This window comes from Ursus arctos, unplaced genomic scaffold (assembly GCF_023065955.2).
Source record: "Ursus arctos isolate Adak ecotype North America unplaced genomic scaffold, UrsArc2.0 scaffold_7, whole genome shotgun sequence".
Classification (NCBI taxonomy): Eukaryota; Metazoa; Chordata; class Mammalia; order Carnivora; family Ursidae; genus Ursus; species Ursus arctos.
The window spans coordinates 50755246-50780811 of NW_026623089.1; the positions used below are offsets into that span (position 1 = coordinate 50755246).

Genomic DNA, 25566 nt, shown 5'->3' on the forward strand with positions numbered 1-25566 from the left:
TAAAAACTCGCTACTCAAGAAAAAACTTGCTACTCAAAAAAAAATTTTTTTAATTTAAAATTTGCTTACCAAAACACCATTAAGAAAGAAGGTAAGCCAGGGACCAGGCAGAAAAAATTTGTGCAACCTACCAGACACAGACTGGTATCTAGAATACATAAAGAATTCTAACAACTCATCAGTAAAAAGAAAAACCCCAATTTTTTCACATCAGCAAAAGATGTGAACACACTTCAAAGTAAATACGAATGGCCAATACACAAATGTGTAAGTGTTCAATGTTACTAGTCATTATGGAAATAAATGCAAACTAAACCACAATGAAATACCACTACGTGCCCACCAGAATAGCTAAAATTAGAAAGACCAACACCACCAAACGCTGATGAAGATGTAGAGCAACTGGAACTCTCACATATTGCTGGTAGGCATGTAAAATGGCACAAGTACTTTGGAAGAAAATCTAGTAGTTTCTTATAGAACCAAAAACACTACTACCCTATTGACTCAGCAATCTACTCCTAATTACCCATGAGAAATAAAAATATGTTCACAGAAAAACTTGTACAAAAATGTCAATAGCAACTTTATTCATAGTAGCCAAAAACTGGAAAGGAAACAGCATAGGAGTCCATAATAAGAGAACAGATAAACAAATGGATTATTAATAAGCAATGAAAAGAAATTAACTGATACATTGATGAATGTCAAAAATATTATACTGAGGGAAAGAAGTATTATATAAAACAGGATATACACATGATATCATTTATAAGAAATTCTAGAACAGAGAAAACTTAATTTGTGGTAGAAAAAAAATCATAACAACAGTAACCTCTTGGAGTGTAAGAGCAGAGATTAACTACAAAGAGGCATAAAGAAACTTCCCAGGCTGGTGATAATGTTCTATATCTAGAGGTTTGGGTGACAAACATTTTTTTTTTTAGTTGTTTTTTTTTTTTAAGATTTTATTTTTAAGTAATCTCCATACCCAACATGGGGCTCGAGCTTAGGACCCTGAGATCAAGCATTTCATGCTCCACGGACTGAGCCAGCCAGGCACCCCAGGTTACAAACATTTATGCATTTGTCAAAACTCAACAAATGTACACTTATGTGTGCATTTTATTGCGTGAACTTTTCACGTAAAGGAAAAAAGCTCTATAAAGTATTGACCTGTAGTTGATGATACGCATGTTAAAATATTTAGAGGATAACATACTGATGTCTGCAGTTGCATTCAAAACACTGATAAAGAAATGGATGGATAGAAGAATGAATATACATGTGATGCTAATGATAAATCTAGTTGCTAAGTATATGGGTGAATATATATTGCATATTTAAAATTTTTCATAATAAAATCTAAGTAAAAAAAATCAGTCTACCCATAGAGGTGAACTATATCATAGACAGTAAATGAAATTTTAAATGAATTAACACACTATACCAAAAGAGCTCTGTTATCAGACCTATAAATAACAAATATCCAACCAATGGTACAGTGACAATCACTATCCTCATTGATTATACTTGGCAGTAAAGAAAGAAACTGAATACAATTTCTTGACAATATACTTGACAACACACTATGAAGATCATAATCAAATGAGCTTGAAAAGCTGGCATAACAATGGGATACATCAACTGTAAGAACTCTTAAAGAAAACATCTTCCTACACATTGGTCCTACCATTTTAAGATTAACACTTATTACAATGTCTTCGATATGAAAGAAAAAAATAAAATAACTTGGGAAAGGTTTTTAAAAAGCAGTTTTAAAAGTACTTTAAAAAATCACTATATAACCTTGAGAAAAAAATATTTTGTGTGTGGACTTTTTGAGTATAATTGACACACAATGTTACATTAGTTTCAGCTGTACAACATAGTGATACAACACTTTTATATGTTTTTCTATGCTCACCACAAGTGTAGCTACCATCTGTCACCACACAATGGTATTACAATATCATTGACTATATTCCCTTCGCTGCACCTAAAAAAAATAGTCTTGAAGAACTCTATCAGAAAGAGTGATTCTCCATACAGATGTATACCAATTGAAGACTGCATTTAACTAAACCATAAGGGACCTGAGTCCAATGTTAAAATATCTTTAACATCAGGAAGTGCCAAACATTAGGGAAATCCCCAAGAAAGCATGTGAAATTCACCAATACACTTATCAATTGGATAGAACATTAAGTATTATCAAGAATAAGTGTGGTCCAACCTGAAGGTGTTTAGCCAGCCACAGATTCCTCAAATTCTTAATTCTACAGTATTATTTGACATTAGGTGTTTGCATAATAATTAAGGTCATCAGAACTTTCTTACTGCACAATGGGAAAAAGAAAGTAGACCAGAAAATAGAAGCATATAAATTCTTTTTTAGCTGTCCTCCTTGGACAATGTCATGATACTGAAAAGATTAAGATGAATTTTTTTAAATTCCCAAATCTGTCATTTTTAAAGAAACCTCAAAGTTTCCATGAAGCAATAATCTTTTAAATACTACAAGAGAGCAGAAAAATAGCCATGGAGGTATCCCAGAATCATATGTTCAAGTTATTTTTACCTGAAAGAACACTAAAATTTTAAAAGGAACAAAATTTTATTCATATTTCAAATTTCACATTTAAAGTGTTTTGCCCTGTGCCAATCACTACCAGGCATTTACCTTTTCATAAAGAAACAAAATTATATTTCACTATCTTAAGCACGAAGGCGGGGAAGTCAACTGAATAAAAGCCAAAATTAACAACAACTTAATATTTTATGTGGAGAAAGATCATGAAATTACATATTTCCCAGTATGCCCTTATTCTAGATGATAGAATACAATACTACATGTTTTAACGTCCATGCAGGAAGAATTATTTCCCATGTTAACCGTATGTAATGTAAACTATTCTAATCTTACCAGGATTAAGTTCATAGTGTTAATTACATCTTTATATTTTATACAATTTTAAAACAGATGGTTTACATACATCTCCATAGAAGAGTAAACTATGTACCATCTAGTGTTTAATGTACTTACAATTCCTTGTGTTTGTCTTCAGCCAAGATTTGGTCATTTGGCTTAAGAGAATACCTGTAACACAGAAAACAAAAAAATACTGGTCATATAATATTTAAGTACGTTTGCCTCATGGACATCTCACTATGGGTATCGACATACAGTCAGTTAACCCCTATCAAACAAGCACTACCACACTGTTACAAGTCTCTGTCCTCACTGATAAAACATTAATGCCTAAGTTCTTTGCTGTTCTGTTAGTCACTTCCACAGATACCATCCAAAGAACTTCGAAAACACAAGGTATCTCCAGTAGTCCTCTGTAGTGAATAATCTGCAATGTTACATTCATCCAGCAGTTCAAAATTCAAGAAACTACCCGCAGAAGTATTTAAGAGTTCACAAAACAATATGCAGTTATTTATTCATTAAATACACAGTAAAAATCTGTGTACCACACTGTGTCCTGGGTGGTGCGACATGGAAGGAAAAATAAGTCTTGGAGTTCCTTGTCTAAACCATTTATTTAGCTTAATGACCACAGGCAATTACTTCATTTCTTTAAGTCTCACCTTCCCTGTCTATAAAACAGAGGTTGCTATAAATATTACAACAGGTATCTTCCAAATTACCACGTATTTGTCGTGCTAAAAGTAAACAGAATTCTGGGGAGTACCCAGAAAAAAATAAACAACAGATGGCAATTCCCGGGTCTTCAAATTCCACTTGTATTCAACCCTTCCCTAAAAACTAAGCTGCCTGACAATAGGTCAGAGGTCCAAGTGGAAACGTCATGTAGAGTCTCCTTTCTTGCCTCCCCTCTCACAAATGCCTTTACCCACTTTACAAAAAGAATGGCATCCTGAATAGAACTGTACCGCAGTGGCTGGGGTATAAAAACCTCTGAGGCACTAAACAAGAAATGGTTCATAGTATTTTGGTCTGCAAAGCCTCTTTAAGTGAAGTACCATAAACTGACTATAGAGATTACTGTTTGATACATTATTTCTGTAAAGAATGAAGCTACAAATTATAAATGGGGAACCATCTGTCACGGGATGTTCTATTTTCAGATACATTATGGAATGGGGCCCAAGTTGATCACTTTTCTTTAAAAAGTTTATCTTTTCCATCCCATGTACAGCATGAAAGAATGCATTACTTATCAGGAAGAATCCTATGAAGCAAAGCTAAGAGAGTTTCCAATAAAAAACAAGAAAGAAAGTGTCAACTTATTCCCCCAAGCAACAAATTTTTAAAACAAGGTTCCTTGTCTTTCATTTATCTACTGAGGATTAAATATCAGAACATGGTTGTCACAGAAACACAAGTCAAATCATTTATTTGAACTGAAAAATGAAGCCAGACTTTTTTTATCATGAAAGTAAATCTGATTTGTTTGACTGCAGAACAATTTTACCAATGATTCCAAGGCAGACAATGGTCTTCAAATAAATGAACGGTTTTGACTAAAACATGTTTAAGGCACTCAATAAAAAGATTTTATCAAGAAAAATCCTTTTGACATAGGTATATTGAAATTAACAATATTTAACTTACCCTAGCATCTCCTAAAATGTTTAGGTAAACATATGCCTATAAGTAAAACACTAATAGGTATAATTACTAGCTATTCAGGAAGCCTTACTACAGCCTTTTTTGGTGTATTTCCTAGAATTGCATGTCTCTAATGACTCTAATGACTGGAAAGTCAGGTGGTTTCTAATGATTTGCTTCTAACAAAACTGAAAATGGACCTAATAAAATAACCAGCTGACAAATAAAAATAATTTTTGATGATAGATAATTTGATAATAGAGAAGCTCAAACAACTGAGTGATGACACTGAAGTAAAATTCTGCTCATTACCATCCAGTTAATTATGTGAACACATCTCTCAACACTTCCACCTGTCAGGGAGCAAGAATTCCTCATCCCCTTCTCAGGGAATAAGAACTCCTGTCCCCTTCAAGGTCCTTCTAACTGGACTAAGAATCAAATTAACAGATTAACAGGAGAAAATCAAATTTAATAAGCATACATATGGGGAATCCACATGGACATGGAAATCCGAAAGACAGTCAAACAAAGTGAGGTATACGTATCATTCTGAAATAAGGAGAAGGGGGTAGGGGCCTAGGATTTCAAGCAAAGGAATGCACTTTACAGGACGATAAGAAGAGATGTTTGGGGGGCACCTGGCTGGCTCAGTTGGTTAAGTATTTGACTCCTGATTTCAGTTCAAGTCATGACCTCAGGGTCCTAAGATGGAGCCCTGCATAGGGCTCTCTGCTGAGCATGGAGCCTGCTTATTAGGTTTCTCTCCGTCTCCCTCTGCCCCTCCCTGCTCTCCGCCTACCTCCCATTAAAAAAAAAAAAAAAGAGAGAGAGAGAGATGTTTGGTAATTAGATATTTGCCCTATCATATAAATGTGTCGCTCAGATATAATTTATCTCTGTTAACAACGCTTTTTCTGGGAAAGATCCCCAATTTAGATTCTTCTGTGTGGTTAAGGGAGGGACAGTAGTTTCTCATGAGCCCACGGGGTCTCAAGTGCCTTCAACTCAAAATAATCCACATGCCAAAGTAGCACATTCTGAGGGGGGCCTATCCTGAACCTTTTCACATTTTTAAAGAAAAGGGGGAAATAAAAATGATGCTGAACATCTGTCTTATTGCAGCATTGAGTATTATTTATCCAAGGAAGTTTGAACTAAATGAAAAAAATTAGTTTCACCCACCTCATTAAAAGACGCATTTCCAATAAAATGTTTTCTTGTTTATTATTTAACAAAATTTTAATACATCTATGCTGTTGAACTAACTATATGTTAATTATAATTTAATGACTAGGAGGTATTTTTAAATTCAATTTACATGCATAAAAATATATTACCTTCATAATATATGCATAATATATTACATAAAATAATTCATGCACAAAAATACATTATATAAGGATAAAATCTGTTGGCAAAAAGTGTAATAGGTATACAAATTTAAATAGAAAGGAGTATGAAATTTTTCAGTAGTAAGGAAAGAGCCTGTTTGTGTCTTTTTACAAATGGATGATGGTAAAAAAAATTTTATTTAAATAAATGGATGATGGTAAGTATCAAACTCCTATGGTATTTAGAGTCCACTAAAAGAATGTTTATCAGTTTTATTTAACATTACAATAAAAAAGTCATAAATATTAACCTAATGAGTGAGGAAGTTTATTAAAATTTATTAAAACATTTTTATGAAAATTGAAATGTTTGAAACCAGTGGATTTGATGATATCTATGTCTTAGCAAGGTGTTTTGTACATATACAATAGCAACTAAATCAATGTTACTTTCCCTCTCCAGCTGGCTGGTGATAGAGAATAACAAACATTTCTTGCACTTAAGGACCTTGAGATTCAGTAAGTGAATCAGAATAAAAATAACTGCTTGTATGATAAGGTTACAATAAAGTGAAGCACAATGTACAGTGTTCAAACAAAACATTGAGTAACAAGTCTCCTTCCTAAGAGAGTCTAAAAAGGGGCAGCTTTTTAATCTGTTCCCCAACTTTCCTTTCCTTCCCCACTTCATCTCTCTTCTCTGTTCCTTTCCCATTAAAACAAAAACAAAACAAACAAAATGCCCTTTCCTTTTAAAGTCTCAGGATAAGAATTTAAAGGGAATGGTGAAAGAAGCCAGAGGGGGGAAAAGGGTCCACATAGGCAAGAAGCAGGCAAGGAAGGAGAGCCTGATTTTGATCAAATCACCAAAAGGGAAATATTACTCTCCTAATTCACAGAGTACCTCTCCAGACCCCAAGAATAAATTTACAAGAACCATTCTGAACTATTTTCTAAGTAAATTAGTTCTCTAATCCCAAACGTCAAAGCAGTCACTCTTCCCATAGCATTTCTTTCTCTCATCTGATTTCCCCCTACCCCAAACCAGGTAACTTTTCATATCTCATAACTTTAATTTTTCTTCATCTTTGCTGTTATCTTCCTTATCTCTTGCACACTGCATTTTAGGAAACTGCACGATACGTAAATATCCAAAGTCAGCCAAAATGCAACGTTTGAGGAAACAGTACCCAATACCCAACTGCAAGTTCAGGAGGTTCCCCAAACCACCCTCCAATTCAGTAACTCACTAGGACTTACAGAACTCACTGAAAACTATTATACTCATGGTTATGGATTACAAGGAAAGGATACAGGTCAAAGTCCAAGGGAAGAGACATATGGAGCAGTGCCTGGGAGGGTTCCAAATGCAACACTTGTCTTGGCATCAGGACAATACAGCACATTGCTGATATGACAATGTGGTATGCAGTATTGCCAACAAGGGAAGTTCACCCGAGCTTCAGTGTCCAGATTTTTTATTGGGGCTTCATTACATAGGCATGATTGATCAAGTGACTGCCCACGTGGTTTAACTCAGTCTTCAAGCCAACTGATATCATATGACCCAAAGCCTAACCCTAAATCATGTAACCGGTCACTCCGTGGGGTGTGGCCAGCCCTGTCCTAAACAAAAAGACACTTCCATCAGGTATGATATAGATTACCTCCCAGACAGCTCTTTGGACAAGGCCAAAATCTTTACTACACATACCCTTATATGTGTTTATTTACTTACATATGTCCATAAATATGTGTATGTATGTGTATTTCTTTATTCATAAACTTCTATCTACTTTTTTCATAGAACTTTCCCTTATTAATACTCACTTTACCAAATTTCAGTTGGTTAATAAATATATGAAATGCCACTAATTAATACTCTAACTTTTAAAACGGAGCATTGATTTAGTCTGCAAATTTTTAAAAAAGGCACTTGTAAAGAGAGGTAATTTGTTTCTCTATGCAACTTAAATACATTTCCAAAGCTCATAAACTATGACCAAACTATTTATATAGATGGTTATTCATAAGAGAATAAAAACTTTATTTTAAAGTGTTTACAGAACACCTTTAAAATGTACACAAAAAGTAGTATACACCTATAATTGTAAAAATTATGTTTTAACTAAGAAATTCCCCAAATTTATTTTAAAGTAAGTATAAATTATAAATGTACAGGTAAATATATCATCAGGACCATAACCCCTACTAAAGAAATGGAGCTATTCTCACTGAAATGTACAGCTGAATGTTTTTTTATATGTGGAATTATAGTTATATGATTTCTCAGTTTCATTTAGTATGTCCTGTTCTGCCAATCTAACTGCTGTTGACAGAAGGTATACAGTGTTTTTAATCTATCACATTTAACAACTCTCTGAACATTCAGTTTTATTTTTTTTTAAGTAGGCTCCAAGCCCCATGTGAGGCTTGAACTCACAACCCTAGGATCAAAAGTCACATGCTCTACCTACTGAGCCAGCCAGGTGCCCCCTCAATGTTTTAAATTAGTAAATGTCAAGGGGAAAATTCAACGTAGTAGGAATTAGAAAGTAGAGAGCTATACCTCAACTTTCTACCATGTCCCTCTCTGAATGATAATACAGCCTACTCTTTAGTTGGGTTTTGTTTCCTAAAGACATGATTAGATAGATGTTCTGCTTTTATATCCATTTCTTAAATTCAAACATAAACATGGCCCTTAAGAAGCCAGAGACCACAGAACGGTATAGTGGCCGTTCTCAATCATTTTTCTGCCTGGATTTACCAGACGATAAAGACAAGCACTTACTCTAATCGGCAGAAGATAAGGAAGCTGACCTTCTTCATCTGCCTCTAGCCTCCACAGAGAACCTCTGAGTGAAAGAACATTAAACTGAAAGTCTAAGACCTGTGTTACTGTCCTGATTCTGCCATTAAATAGCTTTCTGAAGTGGGCAAGCCATTTAATTTCTCTAAGAAGCATAAAACTACCTACACCACAGGGTTGCTATGTGGATCAAATAAGATAATACATGAAGTGTTCAAGTGCCAGCACATGAACGTGTAATAAATACTCATCTCTCCCCCCTTTCTTGTAATGCTTCCACCTCTGTAAAATGACTAATTCAATTAGCTCAAATAGGGAGGGAAGGAAGTTTAAAGTGGTCACGTGTTTTGAAACAAATGCATAACTACAAATTTCCAACAAGAAAACATCAGAGTGTTGTATATAACTGTCAATGAGAGCATTATTTATGGAAAAGTAAAACTGTAAGAAAATACCGCAGAAAGTAGCAGATTTATAATTAGTAAATTACAGCACGTTAGGGAAATGGTTCAAGATTAAGTTTAAAACAAAGCAGGGGCGCCTGGGTGGCACAGCGGTTAGGCGTCTGCCTTCGGCTCAGGGCGTGATCCCGGCGTTCCGGGATCGAGCCCCACATCAGGCTCCTCCGCTATGAGCCTGCTCCTTCCTCTCCCACTCTCCCTGCTTGTGTTCCCTCTCTCGCTAGCTGTCTCTATCTCTGTCAAATAAATAAATAAAATCTTTAAAAAAAAAAAAAAAGTTTAAAACAAAACAAAACAAAACAAAAAAGGCAATATACTCCCAAAAATAATTGGAAACATAACTTCAAAATATTATATAGATTACAGATTATTTTTATTCTCTTCTTTGTGCTTTTTTGAGATGTAAATAATAAGCAAATTACTTTTGAAATTAAAAAATATATATTAAAAACAAATACATATAGCACTTTACAATGCGGTCATAATATTCATCCAGATGTAGTTTTCACTTAAATTTTTCAACCAATGAACATTTAAGCTTCCAAAGATTAGTTCAAAACTTTTCTTGTATAAAGTTTTTTAAATAAATTTAAATATTTTTACTGTATAAATATGTATAGCAACAGGTGACAAGTAGATAGGAAGAAAGAGAGAAGGAAGGAAAAGAGGAAGTGGAAAGGAGAGAAATAAGGGAGGAGGGGAAGAAGTAGGAGGGGAGAAGGAGGATTAATTTCCTTCATCCCTGCCTGAGTTGTTAAAGCAAGACACACTTGAAGCAAAAAAGAATAAAATCCAGTAATGACAGTCCCACCATGGGTAATGGGAAAATGGTACTGTTACTTAGGTTTATAATTAAATATCAGAATACATAAGTAAAATGTATTACTACATGATAGATAACTATTAAGATACGCTAGAACAGCAGTAGTGTGCAACTAACAGTAATAAAGGTTGGGCCTTGAGACTGAAACAAACATTATTCAAACGTGCTTTCCCTGAAGATTAGCAGAACATAAAATTTCAGACCTAGGAAGGTCCTTAAAGATACTGTAAAGCGCAGAAACAGCCCAATCATAAATGAAATGGCAAACACGGCATCACACAAATAGTTAATGCCAAGTTAAGACTCACTACATAGCACGACGACAATAAAATATTCCATAAATACTTGCAACTAAGATTGCCCTCTGAGAATTACACAAGTAAAATCTCAAGAAATCTATAAATATTACCACATGGTCCAAAGAATCCTAATAGTAGCATGCAAAGTTTTATAGAATTAGCAGATGCAATCAGACAGTGTGGCAAGAACTTAAACAACATGTTTAATTAGCGCTAGCAATTAAAAAATAAACATATCAAAATATACTCAAAAGGGAAAAAAAAGGAGGCTAAAAGTGTTAATCACCACAGCAATGTTTCAGACTACAGCTGAAATTTAAGAGGCTTATAAAGAAACAATTAAAGGGTAATCCACAGGGTTAGAATGAAAATAATGGCAAAAAGTTACAAGGTTTATGAAAATAATATTTTAAATTCTCATTAGTAAACTAAATGAGATTATAACTCAATACAGAAGGCTGAAGAAAAAGAATTAAACCAGATTTACACTTAAACAAATAGAACGATACTCTGTATTGTTAAAGTTTTCTCTTATGTTTTTATTTTTAAAAATCATTGATAATTATTCAAAATGACTAGCCACATATTTTCATTAAAGGAAATTTTAACATTTGGCTTGTAAGATGTCACTGCTTGCTTGGCTAGTGGACCATGATGTGAAATGTTGGGGTTCAGAAGCAAACAGTCAAGAAAGAATTCTAGAGATGTCTTCAGTGCAAAACAGGTGGTTTTATTAAAACACAGGGACAGGACCAAGGGAAAAAAGCTGTACTGGGATTGGGAGGAGTGACTGATTATATATTTTTAAGTTGGGAGGGAGTCAGGGATAGTGTAAGTCTCTAAGGAATTTGAAAGCAAGGTTTCCAAGACCTTAAGGGGCCATTTACTACTGTCTAGTAAAACCTTAGTCATGAGACCCTTCAGATGTGTATCAGTGAGCCATATGTTTGGAGAATGACTGCTAATATATACCTTCCGGAGGGGAGGACGGGGAGTAGAAACAAAGGAAGTTTCCAAAGGGATTTTTATATGTTAAAAGAGACTTACAGGATCCTGGAGGTCCAGCTAATGTCAAGCTAAAGTTGCCTTTTGCCCTTAGCAAAGTATTAACCTTGAGGCAGTTGAGTTCCTGGAGGAAGGTCACCCTTCCTATCTTAAGTACAATCAATGGGCTGCCAAGGAAATTTAATTTTTTTTACATTTCTTTTTCCTTTTTTCCTCTAGATTAGGCCATATTAAAAAAACTGCCCCGCTTCACATCACACCTCCCATTTCTTTCTTCTTTCTTTCTTTCTTTCTTTTTTTAAGATTTATTTATTTATTTGACAGACAGAGAGAGAGAGAGAGAGAGCACAAGCTGGCAGAGCAGCAGGCAGAGCAGCAGGCAGAGGGAGAGGGAGAAGCAGGCTCCCTGCTGAGCACGGAGCCCAACATGGAGCTCAATTCCAGGACCCTGGGATCATGACTGAGCCAAGGGCAGATGCTTGACTGACTGAGCCACCCAGGTGCCCCCCATTTATTTCTTATATGTTTCAATTTGACTTCTGTCCCTACCATTCCACTGTGATTTACCTAGCTGAGCTCACTGCTGACATCCTATCATAAAATCTAGTGAATTCCTGTAGGCTTTATGTTACTAGGCATCTCATCTCTCTTACATGTGATGTTATTAACCGCTCTGTCATACAAGCTCACTATACTTCATAAGACTGTGTTTTATTTAGTTCTCCTGCTAAAAACTTATTTCTTCTCTATCTCCTTCTATAATTCTTTTTCATTTACCCATCTATTCAGTGTTTTATCTTCCAGACCACCTCCTTTACTTTTACCCTTTCTCTAGAAAGGCTCATTCATTGGTTGCTTTATTTTAAGTTAGTTAGTTACTTAGTTTATGTACGTATGTATGTATGTATGTATGTATGTAATCGTTACACCCAACTGTGGGGTTCGAACTCATGACCCCAAGAGATCAAGAGTTGTACATTCTCACAACTGAGCCAGCCAGGTGCCCCCACTGATTGTTTTAAATACCACCTATTTTGGGGCGCCTGGGTGGCTCAGTCACTTAAGTGTCTGCCTTTGGCTTGGGTCATGATCCCATGGTCCAGGGACCAAGCCCCAAGCCAGGCTCCCTGCTCAGTAGGGAGCCTGCTTCTCCCTCTCCCTCTGCCCGCCGCCCCCCATGCTCTCTTTCTCTCATAAATATTTTTTAAAAATAAATAAATACCACCTATTTTAATGATGACGATGATGATGTAATAATAACAGCTAACATTTATTGAGTGGCATTGTATCAAAGTAAAATTAAATACAATTCTGATTTATTATATACCCCTTCAGTCATGAATTCTCTACCTACCAGAAACATGTATCAAATTATCTTCTAAATGGGTCCACCTGGATATCACATATTCATCTCATGCATGAGCAAAACTGAACTCAATCTCGCCACTCTAACATGTCCTCCTCTCATACTCCCTAACTCAATTGTAAATACCACCATCTACCCAGTCACCAAAACCTAAAGTTGGAATGTCATCCCTGACTCCTTTGCCCTCTTCGTTAATCAATCATTAAACTTACCTTTATAAAGCTAAAATACTATTGAACTTTCTCCAAACCATCATTTCCTAACTACAATGATCAGGTCACCATCCATCAACAATCTATCACTACAGCCTCCTCTAATCTATCTCCTCAAACCCACTGATTACTGAAACACATGCTTTCTGTAATTCTAAATGTAAATCCGACCAGTCATTCCCCTGTTTAAACTCCCTCAAGTGCTCTCCATCGCCTACAAAAAAGACATGAAGGACATTCCAAGCTCCCTAGTAGCCAGTAACATTAGCTAACATCTGGCAAATACATAAATTATCTCATTCAATCCTCACGTTATAACAGTCCTATTTTAATATTCTTTTTTTTTTTTTGCCACAAGAAAAGTGATCTTCCATAGATTAAGAAACATAATAAGGTCATACAACTGCAAGTGGCTCCAAAGCACACTTTTAATCTCTACTCTATAATGCCACACTAATGAGGTGATTTCGCTCTACATCTGTCTTTTCAATCAGACTTGCTAGCCGCTTAAAGGCGAGAAACATCTAACTCTGTACTTGGCAAAATGATGACCACAAAGCAAGTGCTCCAAAACAGTTGTACTGAGCCAACACGAACTACTAAAAATGAATCCATGTTAGGTAAGCCTGGGGAATACCATCTTCTCAATATTCTGAGTCAGGTCTGAACATCAGAGAATCCATAAGGAACACCATCTTATGATGTATGGGGCAAAATAAAGGCTCCATAAATCATTCTGTGTTCATTCAGTTTCCATAATTTAGATCTTATTTGAGGAAGCCTCAGAGCAACTCAAGACTAATCACTTAGTAGGTGAAATAATCTAAAAATTCAGAATCAAATGTCAGTTTATCCCAAAATCTAAGAATCTAGAATTCAGAATAGTCAAAGACCATCTTTCTTTCAATGCAGATAACAAGGTAACTAAGTTAAAGAAAATATTCAAAATTCAGTAGCATTTCCAAATACCAGCAATAATCTAAAAAATATTTTTGAAAAAATATTCTACTCACAATAGCAACAACTTTATTTTTAAAATACCTAGAATAAACCTAACAAAAAATGTATACCTATGAAGAAAACTATACAATTTTGTAATAAGGCCTAAGTTGCACTAATATTAGTAACAACTCATCATATATGACTATTTAAATTTAATTAATTAGGGGCACCTGGCTGGCTCAGTCAGAGGATATGACTCTTGATCACGGGGTTGTAGGTTTGACCCCCATGTTGGGTGCAGAGATTACTAAAAATAATAATAATAAACTTTTAAAAAATCAATAAAATAAAAATAAATTTAATTATTTTAAATAAACTTTTAATTCAATTCCTTAGTTGCAATAATCACATTTCAAATACTGTTCAAAGCTAAGACTACTGGTTACCCTATTGGACAACACAGACACACAACATTTCCATCATCACAGAAAATTCTAGTGGACAGTACTGCTGTAGAGATAATAACTTACTCCAGATTTTGTTTTTACTTTAGTCACTTCTACATGGTTCGGGTTTTTTCCAAAACAGAATTATTTTTATAATTTTCAAAGCTAACAAATTTAGCAAAGATCATACTATAAGATGTTTAAGTCTGGAAAAAAAAAAAACTAACCACTTTGTAACACTGTATTTAATGTACTTAACTCTATGTGTTACTAAAATATATAAAAGAATACCTTAAAAAAATTGAGATGTAAATGCAAGATATATGGTAAAGATCTCATTTTTCCAAATTAATCTAAAAATGCAATGCAATCCTAAAGAAAATCCCAGAAAGAATTTTTTTAGAACTTGACATACTCATTCTGAAATTTATGTACAAAAGAGCCAAGAATAACCAAGAAAATTCTTGAATACGAACCAAGTGTAGGGACTTGCCCTACAAGACATCAAGATTTATTATATACCTTAACAAAATAAAGACAGAGCTGCATTAGTTCAAGGACAAATGACAAGCAGAAAAAGAATTGGGATAAATAAAACAGATAAATAAAAATTGGCATTGAAGATCAGTGGGTAAAGATTAGACTATCCACAATACAGTGATGTAACAGTTGATTTCCCTTAAGGAAAAAAAAAATTTCTTTTAACTAGATCCCTACTTCACATCATAAACAAAAAAATCAATTCAAGTCAATTAAAAATCTAAATAAACAGATCATAATTTTAAAACTTCTACAAGAAAATATTGCAAAATAGCTTTATAAAGAATTAACTACAAAAGTGTCAGAGCATTTCATAATTAGTTTTAAAACAAAACAATTACAGCTTTTAACCTTACATATGGAGTATCACTCGACACTCCAAATATTGTTTTACTTCAAACCTAATATACATTCATTCATTGAAATAATTCATCTTAATTTATACAAATAATCCAGTTGTAAATTTTTGGTATTGAACAATTAGCACTGAAATTCACAACCGTTACTATCTTGAGTATTTTTAGAGTGAATATTAAGTAATGTCTTTCATTCATGCTTACATTAATCAAGGCCTAACTAAGGTTTATACGACTGCATTATTAAAGATTTAGATTGGTAAGAAAAACATATTTCCTCAACCACTCTAACCTCCCTTCTTAAAATTGACTATTTTCTTTTCTAATGATGGTTTTTACTTCCCAATTACCATGTCATTAATTCTCGTCATACCTCTTACTTCTGTGGTATTTATCTAGTGTCAAGAAAAATCAAAACAAACCTGTCATATATTCTTTCACTTCCCTTTGTATATACTTCTTCCTATATTCTTCATAATTAGGTCAACGCTCATCTGGAAGTATTTATATGTTCCACATTTTCTTCTCTCCTCACACCCAATGTGTCTCTTCAATATGCTAGGAAAGATTATTTTCACTAGCCTACTTCCTGCCTCACATTTTCCTACTTATTTTCAGTTATTACACTTTGGCAAATTGGACACATCAAAATCAACTAATTTAATTCTGCTTTTCTTTCAATTAGATAAAGATCCTACATTTTTTTTTATTCCAGGGAAATAACTGGCTTTATAATCCTTAAATAAACAACAGGATATTCTAGAAAAAGTTTAATTTTTAAATACAAATAACGATCTAATTGTTATTTCAGAATGATGGCAATGCTTGTTCTATTCCGGAAACAGGTCAATCACAGGCAACATGCCAACTCTCAACACAAGAAGTGCATTGTTTTTGAAAACTTAGTCAAGAGAATTGAGTGGTTCAATCTCTCACACAGGATTTATTAATCTACTCTAATGAACTAATTAAAACTAAATATTAGGGCACCTGGGTGGGTTAGTCGGTTAAGAATCTGCCTTCGGCTCAGGTTATGATCCCAGGGTCCTGGGATCAAGTCCCACACTGGGCTTCCCTGCTCAGTGGGGAGTCTGCTTCTCCCTCTACCCCTCGCCCCTGCTTGTGCTCTCGCTCTCTCAGCTCTCTCTCATGCTCTCTCTTAAAAAAAAAAAAACTAAATATTAATAATTTTTAGAGCTAATTATACACATTTTTCTCACCTATATACTACTGAAGGAAAACACAATTTCACTGAGTTTATAAACCTTCACATATCTACCAGAATTTACACCAAAAAAATCCAGATATATAACTGAATTTTTCACTTCCAAATTAATACTTTCATAGTAAGGGAGCAAAAAATAATGAATACAGATTTTACAATTAAAACAAACCTGTATTTCAAATCTCTGCACAATGACATGTGTTCTTTGGACATGAACAAATTTCTTAAGATCTGAATTATTCTTTATGAGATACCTACCTCATAAAGTTGTCAAGAGGACTAAACTGATACAATGTATACATAATACATGCTGAATGTTATTTTTATCAGATAATAATTCTTAAAATTTATTATATTCTTGTTTTTCTCATACTCTTTTTCTCTGAATGTTTTCCAGATGGATTGTCCATGGTCCTTCTTTATATTCAACTCTTTGTGGTGCTCAGTCCAATGTGCAAAGATCATTAGCATATGATGGTTCTGATTCTTTAGAAAAACTGCTCTGAAAGCTGGACAAACACATTATATGAAACATATATCTAAAGGCAAAAAAATCAATTCCCTCATTAACTTTAAACACTTCAAATCCCATTTTATTGCTTTTTAAAGATTTATTTGAGAGAGAGAGAAGCCACACTCAGGGGGAGAGGCAGAAGAAGGGAGAGGGAGCATCTCAAGCAGACTCCCTGCTGAGCATGGAGCCTGAGGTGGGGCTCAATCTCATGACCCTGAGATCGTGACCTGAGCCATAATCAAGAGTTGGCCGCTTAACTAACTGAGCTACCCAGGCACCCCTAAAATCCCACTATAAAAACGACTTACCATAAGAATTTTTTTTCAGGCAGATGCTATTTCCCAAGTACCTAACATGTACCCAGGACTATGCTATCGTGTACCGAAAATACAGTGTAGTTCCTTTACACCAAGAGTTTACTGTATATATAACAGATTTACTAAGATACTTTCCTTAATTGTGTCTCTCCCCAACAATGTTTCTAAATCCTACATGCAAGGCTTATACTATGGATATCCAATTATAAACTTAGTATGGGGTCCCCTGGGTGGCACAGTCAGTTAAGCGGCCGACTCTTGATTTTGGCTCAGGTCAAGATCTCAGGGTAGTGGCATTCAGGCCTGTGTCAGGCTCTGTGCTCAGCACTGAGTTAGCTTGGGACTCTCTCTCTCTCTCTCTCCCCCTCTGCCCCTCCCCCCTGCTCACGCCCAAGCTCTCTCTCTCAAAAATAAATTAGAAAAAACAAACACAAAAAAAAACCTAGTAGCAAAAACAAAACAAAAAACTGAACTTCCTTTCAACAACAGATTAGGAAGCAGAAGAGAATAAGTAAATGAGAGCCAAGAAATCAAAGGAAACTGTAAATTAAAGAAAAAAGCTCTGTTTTATTCTGACACTACTTGTTTGAGAAATTATAAGATCGCATAAATTATATACATTATTAAATACTTAGGGAATAAAGCCAGCAATCAAAAAATATATATATAAAAGATTTGAACCTAAGAAAAGATAATCATTTATTTATCCAGTGATTGCTCTATAAGGTAGCAATGAGGCCTACTCATTTAAAACCCCAAAACCTGGCATGTAGTTATTATTAACTCATATGTTTTAATTATCTATAACTTAATAATTCTTTTGTGGTTAAGAAATAAAGGTCGTTAGTGTGGCATTGTGGAAAAGGAAACGAGTAACAGTCAAGAGATACAGATTCCATCTGAGGCTTACACTGCTAACTATAATCATGGGCACAACAGGGACCTTCTCTGAGCCTGTTCCTCAGTTGTAAAATGAATAAAGAGGATTAAGTTATCACCAAATTCCAATCCATCTCAAAAATTCTACGAATCTGTAGTTATATATTTCCTGCCACTGTACATATAATAATTGTGAAATATTATACACATATACTCCTTGGACTTCCACTTAAATATGGCAGAAAGACTATCTACTCTTCGTTCCAAGACTCTGTTAAAATAATAATAAAGGTACAAAAAAAAAAAAAAGATGAAGATCTACAGGATCTAAAAGAATAGTGATGTAAGCATTAATGGCCAAGAGATTTCTACAAATCTTCAGAAAAAGGAGAGCAAGGTGGGCCTGGCTTGCTCAGTCAGTGGAGTATGCAACTCTTGATCTTGGGGTTGTGAGTTCGAGCCCTATGCTGGGTACAGAGATTACTTAAAATATAAGAACCTTCAAAAAAAGAAAAGAAAAATGAAAGCAAATGAGGAACTTAACTGAGCTGAAAAAATTAAAATCTCAATTGCAATTGATAGAAGCTATACATATATGATAGGCAAGCCTTGTCTACTAGGAGAAGCCCTAAGTCTCAGAGGAAATGGATAAGACACGGAGCTAAAACTAGAGAAACAGACTACCATCTCACCAAAACACCTTACAATTCCTAAAATAAATTAGAGATTTATTCTCTGAAGAAACCAAACAGAAGCATCTCTTAACTGACAGACAACAGGCAAAACAGGAAAGATAGGAAGGGACAGATCAAACCATCTACTCAAATATGGTACCTTTAGCTCTCTTACCCTGTCCAACTCTAAGAATAAAGCAGCCACGCTTGGAAGACTTTTCTGTGAAGAAATTGAACAGATTCAGAGAACAGCCTTCCAGATACTAATACTAGGGGTCACCCCCTAAAAATACGCTTTCGGTATAATCAAGTATAATCAAGCCACAATAAAGCCCCATTAGTCAACAAGCCCAACTTATGTATACCAACCTTTCAATGAGGTTTTGAATATGGGGTATGGGCTGTGTATGTGCACACGCATGTGTGCCTGTGTATTTGAAAAAAAAATTTTTTTTTGCTTTATTTATTTATTAGTGTTCTTTGGCTATGTAACAAATTCACCCAAAACTTGGCAGATTAGGGGCACTGGGTGGTTCAGTCAGTTAAGCATCCGACTCTTGATCTTGATTCAGGTCATGATCTCAGGGTTGTGGGATCAAGCCCCATTCTGGACGCTGCACAGAGTATGCTTTAGATTCTCTCCCTCAGCCCCCCGCCCAAGCTCACTCTCTCAGATAAATGAATAAATAAAATCTTTTTTTAAAAAAGTTTAAAAAGGGGGTTCCTGAGTGGCTCCAGGGGCTTGGTAGGTTAACTGTCTGCCTTTGGCTCAGGTCGTGATCTCACGGTCCTAGGATCGAGCCCCACGTTAGGCTCCCTGCTCAGAAGGAAGTCTGTTTCTCTCTCTCCCTCTGCCAGTTGCCCCTGTGCTCTCTCTCTCACTCTCTCTGGAATAAATAAATAAATTTTTTTTAAAATGCTTTAAAAAAAAGAAAACTTGGCAGATTAAAACAATACTCATCATCCCACACAGTTTTTAAGGGTCAGGAATCCGGGAGTGGCTTAGCTAACTGATTCTGGCTCAAGCTCTCTCATGAGGATAAAATCAAGCTGTCAGCCAGAGCTGCAGTCATCTCAAGGCTCAAAAGAGGATGGAGAATCCATTTCTAAGCTCATGTACAAAGCTGCTGGCAGGTCTCCATTCCTTACTGGCTGTAAAGCAGAAGCCTCTTATCTCCAGCCACTTGAGTCTCTGCACAGGGTGCCTGATTGTCAAGACATGGCAGCTAGCTTCCCCCAGAATGAGTAATCCAAAAGAAAGAAAGAGAAAAGTGTGCGCACAGACAAGTCAGAGAACCACCAAGATGGAAACCACAGTCTTTTACAACCTAATCTGTCAAGTAGCTTATCACCACACTTCTGCTGTATGCCATTCCTTATATAGCTGAGCCCTGGTACACTAATGGAGGAGACTACTCAAGGGAATACCAGGAGGAGGGGGATCACTGGGAGCCATCTTGGAGGCTGGCTATCACAGTGTGTCCTCTGCCCGCCGCTCCCCTGCCAAGGATCCCTGCCTCTTGTTTTTCATATTCATGTGTACTGCCCTCCCCCACATTATACCAGGTTTGGTCTGTATAACCAATAGCATATGGCAAAAGTGATAGCATGTCACTTCTAAGATTAGGTTATAAAAAAGACAAGTTTCCATCTAGGGAAAATTATTCTCTCTCTAAAATCATGTGTTGATCCATGAGTTGAGGAACGGAGGCCCTCAGTTTAAAAACTTTTAAGAAACTGAGGGCAGCCAAAAATGAGTCAGCTGGGAAGCGAATCCTCCAGCCATGGGTGAGCCCTGAAATGACCGCCACCCTGGCCAAGAGACTGACTGCAACTTGATCAGAGACCCTAAGGAAGAATCACCCAGCTACGCCACACTGTCTCAAATTCCTGACTCTCAGAAACTCTGGGAGATACTAAATGTTTGTTACTTTAAGCAGCCAACTTTGGGGGTAACATGTTACACAGCAATAAATAACTTAATAAAAGTTATTTTTTTAAGATTTATTTACTTGAGAGAGAGAGAGTACAAGCAGGGGGAACGGCAGAAGGACAAGCAGACTCTGCGCTGAGTGGGAAGCCTGCTGATCCCAGGACCCTGAGATCATGACCTAAGCTGAAGTCGGACACTTAGCCAACTGAGCCATGCAGGTGCCCCAAATGCTTTTTAAAGAAATTATAAAAAAAAAACGGGATGCTTGGGTGGCTCAGTCATTTAAGTGTCTGCCTTCAGCTCGGGTCATGATCCCAGGGTCCTAGGATCGAGTTCCACATCGGACTCCTTGCTCAGGGGGAGCCTGCTTCTCCCTCTGCCCCCTGCTTGTGATCACTCTCTTTCTCTCTCTCTCTGACAAATAAATAAAATCTTTTAAAAACAGTATAAAAAACAATTCAGAATTGTTATAAAAATCTTAAACTGTACAGAATGTTGAAATAAAAATACCTACCCTAGTCAATCTACCCTCCCACAACTGTTATTGTTTACAACATACCTTTCATATTTTTTCTTATTCCTATAGAAATAAATGGAATGATCTTTTTAACGTCTTACCCTTAAATATGAATAGATGGCCAAAATCACCAAATATTGGAGGAAAGTCTCCACTGTGAAGGAGAAAGACTACAATAAACAATGAGAAAAGAGCAATCCACAAAAAACTGAGATAAAGCAGGAAACAGAAGATAAACCTTCAAAAAACAAATGAAACCATCTCTAATTAATATGCTTAGACAGGGAAAAAACTATATCCACAACACAAATAAAACGTTACATAATAATAATTTACTAACAGCAAGGAAAAAAAAAACAATACTAAAAGCTTCCACAGAGAAAAAGACTGGTGATCTACAAAGGAAGGAGATGCATTTGATGCACTGGTAGACAACGGTACATGCCTTCAAAATTTGCAAAGAAAATCCTATCTAACCAATTAATAAGATATGAAGGAAAAAAATTTTTAAAGATCATCACACATATGCAAGGATTTAAAAAAGTGTACTATATATGTACTCATGCACTCTTTCTCTTAGGAAGCTACTGAGGCTATGCTACACACACACACACACACACACACAGAGGAAACCAATTAAGACGATATGAGGTATAGGAAACAAGAGATCCAAAACAAGCAGACGCAGCGAAGTTCGAGGAAAACTCCTGTTTAAAAAAAAAAAGAAAAAGAAAAAGAAAGTCTTAATACCACAACCAATTCAGTATGGGGCACAAAGATGGAGAACTCTAAAAGGGAGGTCCACCAGAGAAAAAGAGGTTGACAGACTAACTGATTTTGAGGAATGAGGAGTCAGAGGGGGAGGGAAGAGGTTAATAGGCATGTGACAGATTTAATAGAGTGGTTTGAAAATTTCAGTAAGTGTACAAAAAATGGTGCAAATGAATACAAGACACAATAAGTAACTGGAAGAAAAACAAAAAGTTTTATAAGTAATCACAGTCCACAATTTTGTTCACAATGATTACTGATTTAACATAATTTAATAATATGGCAAAGATGAAGAGGAAATGGTGGTAGGTGAAAGAAAACTCAAGCTTTCACAAGCTATCACAATAGGGAGTCAATACACAGTATCTAAGACTGACAAACTCAAGGGACTTCTAGCTGGCTAAGACAGTAGGTAGAATATGCGACCCTTGGTCTCACCGCTGTGATTTCTTGAGCCCCACCTTGGGGGCAGAGTTTTAAAAATATAAATAAAATTTTTTTTAATTTTAATAAGTAAATAAAAACTGACAAACCCAAGAAATACCTAGTAATAGACCTCAAACAGTCCCTAAGCTTAGGACTGCCAGACAGATTGTTTGCATGAGAAATTAACCTTCAATTCACCTAGTGTCACAGTAAACATTCAGGAATGTATACCAGTTTTTACCAATTACTAGAACCTGGTCAGCAAGTAGGTAAGTAATCAGAGACTCTTCAACAATTAAACATCAAGAGATTATAAAATTCCTGGTAAGAATGGCAAAAGCGAAATTCTCAGAAGGACAGAGGAAATCCTCCCCACTATCATCAGGAACATGATTAGGTTATCTCTTCCCACAGGAACTTGAAGACCAAGTGTGCCCCTCCAGCAGAACACTGTGTTCTGGAAACCATCCTAATGGAATCCTGATCTTGTATCCTTTCCCTACATTAAAGGAACATTTATTATTTGCCTCTCCAATCAATTATCCTTGTCATTTGCCTCTCCAGTTAACTATCCTTATCAAAATCACACACAGCAATATTACCGTATTATTTAGAAACAAACAGATACCAGGAAAAAACAGCTAATGGAATTAAAAATGGTTTCTTTTGGAAAAACAGCATTTACGAGGGATAGGGAAAAAGCAAGGGGAGTGGTGGAAGATGCAGCAAAGGACTAACATTATTCCCTAAAAACCTTCAGTACTAGCTTATTTTTTAACTAGCCTTGATAAGTACTTTTTTTATTGAACAGGCCAGAAAGTTTTCTTAAAACTCAGAATCAGAAAATATATTTTATCAAAAAAATTTGGATGGTTAACTCATTTTCATATTGTAAAATACTAATAAATACATATTTATTTCATTTGCTCTGTACCTATTTCTGGAAAATTTATATTTACACAGTTGGAATGTAAAAAATACTTAACTAAACATGGTCTGAAATGTAAATTAAACACAGTCTACTGAAATAATAAGCAACACTTTCAAAGTATATTTTGGAAAAAAATGATGAGGGATATAAGAATAGAGAAGTCTCTACATTTATGATTAGGGTCCAAAAACTTGCTTTTTATCTCTAAGTACTAATTCAAAAATCAAGGTTAAAAATAAAAACCCTCCCAAAATAAAAATATTAAGTGTCAGCTGGCCAGTCAGGATCAGCTGCTAATGAAACAAGAAGCTACTTGAGCTCCCTGTAGTATCAGCACACAGCTGCCAGATCATCATCTGCTCACGTTTGCATGAACTTTTAAAAACAAATAGCCAGGGGCGCCTGCCTGGCTAAACTGGTGGTACATGCAATTCTTGATTTCAGGGTTCTGAGTTCAAGTCCCATGCTGGGTGTAGAGATAACTTAAAAAAATAAAAAATCTAAAATAAATAAATAGGGGCGCCTGGGTGGCTCAGCCATTAAGCATCTGCCTTCTGCTCAGGTCATGATCCCAGGGTCCTGGGATCAAGCCCTGCATCGGGCTCCCTGCTCAGCGGGAAGCCTGCTTCTCCCTCTCATACTCCCCTTGCTATGTTCCCTTTCTCGCTGTCTCTGTCTGTCAAATAAATAAATAAAATATTAAAAGTAAATAAATAAATAAAATAAAAATAAAAACAACTGGGGCGCCTGGGTGGCATAGCGGTTAAGCGTCTGCCTTCGGCTCAGGGCGTGATCCCGGCGTTCTGGGATCGAGCCCCACATCAGGCTCCTCCGCTATGAGCCTGCTTCTTCCTCTCCCACTCCCCCTGCTTGTGTTCCCTCTCTCGCTGGCTGTCTCTATCTCTGTCGAAAAAATAAATAAAAATCTTTAAAAAAAAAAATAAATAAATAAAAATAAAAACAACTATCCAAAATATAATATAGAGTAAGAAAAAAGCAAATTACCTAAAACTATACATAGTATTATTCCATAAACACAAACACGTACTTCTAGGTTGTATATTCCTAAGAGATGTCTGGAGGCATGTTCATCAAAATAGTAACACTAGTAACACACACCATAAAAAAATTTTTTTTAAATATTTTATTTATTTATTTGACAGAGAGAAAGAGAGACAGCAAGCGAGGGAACACCAGGAGGGGGAGCAGGAGAGGGAGAAGCAGGCTTCCAGCTGAGCAGGGAGCCCGATGCGGGGCTCAATCCCAGGACCTGAGTCAAAGGCAGACACCTAACGACTGAGGCACCCAAGCACCCCAAAATTTCAAATTTCTTACTTTCTCCTTGTATTTTTATATGCCATTTCATTTTTTAAGTAGTGACCATTAATAAGTTGATTTCCTGAACAAAACATCTCACATTAAGCAAAGAAGGAGCTCTAACTTCAAGCTCATGAATTCATGTTCAATTGATTTTATTTTTATATTACTATTTAGTTTATAAAGCTTTGAGGTATAAATGATATATAATACACCATATATATTTAAAGTGTACAATTTGATAAGTTTTGATACATATTTATACTCATGAAATCATCACATAATCAAGATAACGAACATACCCCCAAAAGCTCCCTCCTGTCCCCTTATAATCTCTCCTTCCCACGTTCCACCATACCCTGTCCCATGCATATGAAACAAATGATCTGCTTTCTCTATCATTACAGATTAAATTGCATTTTCTGTAATCTCATATAAATGGAATCATACAGTATATATTCCTTCTTGTCTGGTTTCTTTCAATTAACACAACTATTCTGAGTTTCATCCAGTCAATACTCCATTCCTTTTTCATTTCTGACTAGTATTCCACTATGCAGGTGAACAATCAGCTTTATGATTCACCTGCTGATATTTAGGTAATGTCCAATTTTAGCTATTACAAACAAAGTTACCATGAACATTGGCGAATAAGTTTCTGTACGGACATATGCTGTCACTTCTGTTGGATAAATACCTAAGAACACAACAGCAGGATCAAATAGCTGATACACGTTTAACTTTTTAAGACTATCAAACTCAGTGCAGCATTTTACATTCCCATAAGCAGAAGGTTCCAGTTTCTCCACATTCTGGTCAACATCTGGTATGCTCAATTTTAAACTTTAAGCCATTATAAAAAATGTGTAGTAGTATTTCATCAC

The 25566-nt window shown here is 35.7% G+C and overlaps 1 protein-coding gene across 7 annotated transcripts in view; it reads right to left on the minus strand.

The window, feature by feature from the left end:
* The window catches only part of ADK (adenosine kinase), a 518384-nt gene that overhangs the window by 449144 nt on the left and 43674 nt on the right, over positions 1–25566 (minus strand). For 6 of the 7 annotated variants that reach the window (XM_057308800.1, XM_026504502.4, XM_026504504.4 and 3 more), the window contains one exon: positions 3047–3100. The exons of the other annotated variant lie outside the window; for it this stretch is intronic. In XM_057308800.1, the coding sequence (XP_057164783.1) occupies positions 3047–3100 (54 nt within the window). The remainder of the gene's footprint in view (positions 1–3046; positions 3101–25566) is intronic. 7 annotated transcript variants of the gene reach the window in all.